The 4,655-nt window shown below is 43.5% G+C and overlaps 1 protein-coding gene across 1 annotated transcript; it reads left to right on the forward strand.

Moving 5' to 3' along the window:
- Positions 1-7: 7 nt before the first annotated feature.
- Positions 8-1,412, forward strand: LOC117590832. Its single transcript, XM_034283809.1, has 2 exons — positions 8-1,018; positions 1,077-1,412. Exons 1-2 carry the CDS (start codon positions 977-979, stop codon positions 1,410-1,412), a joined length of 378 nt encoding a protein of 125 aa, XP_034139700.1. The 5' UTR covers positions 8-976.
- Positions 1,413-4,655: the final 3,243 nt, after the last annotated feature.

The following is a 4,655-nucleotide window of genomic DNA, read 5'->3' on the forward strand; positions in this document are numbered from 1 at the left end:
CCCCCCCCCCCCCCCCCCCCCCCCTTGATAGGTTAAGTTATTTCGTTTTAAGCCATGCATCCGGCCTAGACGTGGACCCTCGATGGATCGATGGTACCGCATCTCTCTCGAGGGTTTACTAGGGCGCGGGCGGGCACTATATGTACTTTGTTTCCATTTCGTTTTTAAAAACCCAAAATAAAACAAGAAATAAAAACAAAATTGAATCAAGTCTTGCACAGAAGGCATACACCCCATATCCATACCCATACCCATACCCATACCCAAATTAAAATCCCCTCCATGTAGCCTTAAAATTGTATAAATGCAAAAACAGCAAACCAACGACAAACAAGAAACAAAATTACAAAATGAAAACACTATTTTCAATCAAAATTGAATGGCCGAGAGTCGGAGAGAGATTATGGCATAAGAGTTTTTTGTTACAAGAAAAAGTAACACACAAAAAAAAAACAAGCAAGCGCATTGCAACTAATGATCGATTAATGTAAATGTAGTAATGATATAGCGATAAAGAAGTTCATTTTAAAATGTTTGCCCTGTTTTCCTTAACTGAGTAACAAATTGCTGCTGGAGAAAATGGCAACTCCCTGGCACACACGAGCCCTAGTCGATAAGTCATGAATCAATAAGATTAGAAATTACACATTACATACATACAGCAGAATGTGTACAGTTGCGCGTGGTTAATTATAGTTTAGGTAACTAAAAAAATAAATGTACGGAGAGTCCCTGGATTTTGAGAAAGGAGGAGACTCTCTTGGTCTTGCTCGAAGTTCATTTCAATTTCAGTTCAATGTTTGTTTGGGTAAAGTATAAAAAATAGTTGGGATCGTTCCTTTGTTTCCTTGTTCCTGCATCCTGCATGGTAATGGCTGGATGTCTGGTTATCCTGCTCTGTCCCAGTGTGCCTTCCACTAACAATCAATTGTTTGCTTTCGTTTGTCCTTAGTTACTTATAAATTTTCAACCCAAGATGCTTTCTATCCCTGTGCTGTGCATCGTGTGCCTGATTGAAGTGAGTATGAGAACGAAGCATTTAACTGGAACCTCTGCCACAATTCCAACACCACCAGATGAATCATTTTGTTACACTAGCAGCCAGGCCAATACCTCGAGCCACAGAGGCATCGTACACAGCTCGAGAGCCGCTGCAGCTGCCAATCGATGAGGAGACGAACCCCGCCTGGGAATACACCATGGGTGCAGGGGAAGGAGGAATCCTCTACGAGGATGGCATTGGGGAACCGAGGCCCAGAGACGAAGAACTCAGCGCACCAAATCAGATCGATTGCGAATCGCCGAACAGAAAGAGGCTCAGGCTCATTGAGGAACTTTATTGCGAGGCTCTGCTTGCTGCTGAAAGTAAGGAAAATGGCGTCCATTATCGAATTCATAGAATGCCGATTTAGAGCCACGACAGAGTAAATCTGTTTACGAATAATAAATATTTCATTTCTACAAGTAGTAAATAATACACTTTATTATTATTATTATTATTGCTTATTATGAATGCTTACATACATATTTATGTATGTACATATGTACATATGTACATTGTGACCGGCACATGTGGCGGCTGACTAGACATGAGTGTGGTCCTGCTATGTATGTATGTGCGGTAGGGATGGGGAAGTCTTGCTCGTGAAGCAGCTTAAGATGCGACAAATTAAATTAAATGAATGCCAAGTGAGGTCGCAATGAATGGAACAGGGGGAAAGGGCAGGGCGTTGGGTAGGTGGATAGAGGGAGGGGCTCATTGTCAGGGTCGCTCAGATTCCACTCCCCAGCCACCCACGTACACACACAAACGCTCGAATGCATAACCTCAGAAAAGTGACGACAACTGCTGCTGCCGCTGCTTTGTTGACTCTGACGCGTGTTGTAACAAGGGGTTGGTCCCAGGTCCCAGGTCCCAGGTCCTTCCTTTGGCGTCTTCCTGTTGAGCCAAGCAGCTGCAAAAGCTCTTACGTCTTCGAGCGTTCGCCGACAGCAGTGCTGCCAGAACGTCAGAGTCAATATAATCTAGGCAATGGCAGGGAACCATCGATTGTATGGCTGCGCTTAAGAAAAGCTAAACTAGCCCAAAATAAGCTAAGATGGCAGCACTGGCCAACACTTAAGAGAAAAGCCCTATTTCTCTCTGTCTCCCGCGCTGAATTCTCTCAACTTTCGGTCTCTCTCTCTCGCCTGGCAGAAAATGTTGCTGGGCTGTTAAAAAATCTGCAAGTTGCTAGAAAACATGTACAGTGTTTATTGGTACAACGAGGTTGGTGGAGCTTTTACAACATTCCAGCAACATTGTACATATAAATATGCGGTAAAATTGGATCACATTTTCATCAAAATCTTGGAATGTTTTTTAGTTAAGCCCTTAAAAACTGTATTACAAAATATGCATCGAAAATGTACACAAACTGTTAAAAAGCAGATGCGCAAATATTTTGAAACAAAACAGGACACTTTATTTTTGATTTAAGCCATGAGAGCGACTATATTGAAAGTACATAGGTCTTTGATTTCAATTAAACATTAATTTTTATGCACCTTTTTAATAATTAGAATTGTATTTAATACATAATTTCAGCAATAAAACGAGAAAGAAAATTGTTAAGAAATAAAATACCGAATTTTAATGTGTACCAACACAATATAAATTATGGGACATTTTATTCAAAAAATATGGTACACTCAACATTTGGACGGGCTTCCAGCAACATGCCGAGGCCCGAAAGCCCGACCCCCACTGTATTTGCCATTTACCTTATTCGTGGAGGCAGGTTCGTGGCGCCCGCTCGCGTTGTGTTGTCCCCACCGTCGCACTACCGCAGCAACATTTGACTCGTGCGAGCGAGGCGAAGCAGCGGCAGCGGCCTCAAAAATCGTCAGAACAGATTGCAGCAGCAGTAGAAGCAAAGTAGAAGCAGTAGAGAAAGCAGTAGAGGAAAAGCAGTAGAAGCAGTAGAGGAAGCTTTAGTGACCAGAGTCTCGAGTGGACAGACAGCCAGACAGCTCGCCCCTGGAGCCGGAACCAGAGATAGAGCCGGAGACAAAAGTTGGTAGCTGCTCCTACGAAAAACAAATACCCAAAAGAAATCGCGAAAATTGCTACTCCTGTTTTGTGTTAACTGTTACTTTTACCCGCTCTCTTATTTCCCAAAAACCCGCAAAATAGTCCCGCTCCGTCACATTGTAGTTGCTCTTGCGCCTACCGCTCCGCCGCTCTCTGCGGCAAGGAGGCAGAAAAATAGAGTGATAAAGGAAGACGAAGAGCGAGGCGAGAGACCGACCACAGAGAGAAGCAGAGTAATTTTTTTTGTTATTTATTTCGCGTGTGGCGCGTGTAAACAAATTTTCTCGTGCTCCTCTCGGTGTGTTTTTTTTTTGTTGTCAATTTTTTTGATTGTGTTTGTAGCGGTTAATGAATGATAGTGCATAACCTGAAAGGAAACCGAAGATAAATATAAATATAAACAAATATCGAGAGAGACAGAAGCAGCAGAATAAAAAGGAAAACGAGAGCGGCGGACGTGGAGCAGCGGCGGCGGCAGCAGCATAAAATCCTTCGGAAGGGAAGGTAGAGATAAGGACATTCCTCTAGAAGAAAAGAGCAGCAAATGAGAGGAGAAGAAAGTGCAACATATGTAGAAGCAGAAGCGGCTATCCTCACGAGGATCAGAGGAGAAAGTGTGGCGCAGAAACTGGTAAGAGCATTTCTTTGATCAATTGCATGCCCATGACTGGCTACGTTCAGTTCCCGTTCACACCCGGTCAGTAACAAAACCTGAGCGAGTGCATGCTTTGTGCGGTCTGCTTCTAGGCGCAGGCCAGGGCTTGGCTCGAATGAAGGGACTGCCATCAATTGTCAGTAAAATGTTGACAGAACATAAATGAATAGTGAAGCTTTTTATATCCTTTTATTCTTTCACACAGGAGTCAATCTGTCTATCTGAATTTCTCTCTCCTCGCTTTTAAGCACTCTCAACGAAGTTTAAAGTTTGTTTCACAGCACGGTCGAACAATTGTCTCACATGCTTGTAGCTGCTTCGATTAGAACGATCACAGTGATAAATGGTGCCTGCTATTTGTATGCCCCATTACTTAAGGAGTAAAGCACTTGTGGCTCGAAAAACAGCGTTGCGACTGGCTCATTACTGGTTTTTGCAACTAGCATGTAGGGGGGATATATCTGCTCTGAAAATAGGGAAGGATGTGTGTGCTTTGTCAATTCAAGAATGTGTGTACAATAGGGTGGGAAAAGCTTCCACGATTCCCATGGAGAGATGCATCTGGTACTTCAATAGGCACAGCTAGAGAAAGGGACAATGGACAATGGTATGGCCCTACCTTCTATGTACACATCCACCATACAGAAAGGGGTCGACGCTCAGGAAGCTCATCGTCTCGATCGATCCGTTGGAATGCATTCAGTGTTGATCCTTTAAGCAAGACCAAAATCTAACTCATTCTCTCTCCAGAGGTCTGCAAAGGCAGGGCCTTGAGAGAAACAATCTAGTGAGTGAGTGGGAGAGAGACAGAGAGAGAGAGATTGAGAGAGAGTGTGCGAAGGGGCTCCTACCCCTGCCTGGCTTCACAAGTCACAAAAAACCCGAAGAAAACGTTCTCTCATTCGAAATCGTATTCTAAATTTCTCC

Source organism: Drosophila guanche, unplaced genomic scaffold, assembly GCF_900245975.1.
Source record: "Drosophila guanche unplaced genomic scaffold, DGUA_6, whole genome shotgun sequence".
Taxonomy (NCBI): domain Eukaryota; kingdom Metazoa; phylum Arthropoda; class Insecta; order Diptera; family Drosophilidae; genus Drosophila; species Drosophila guanche.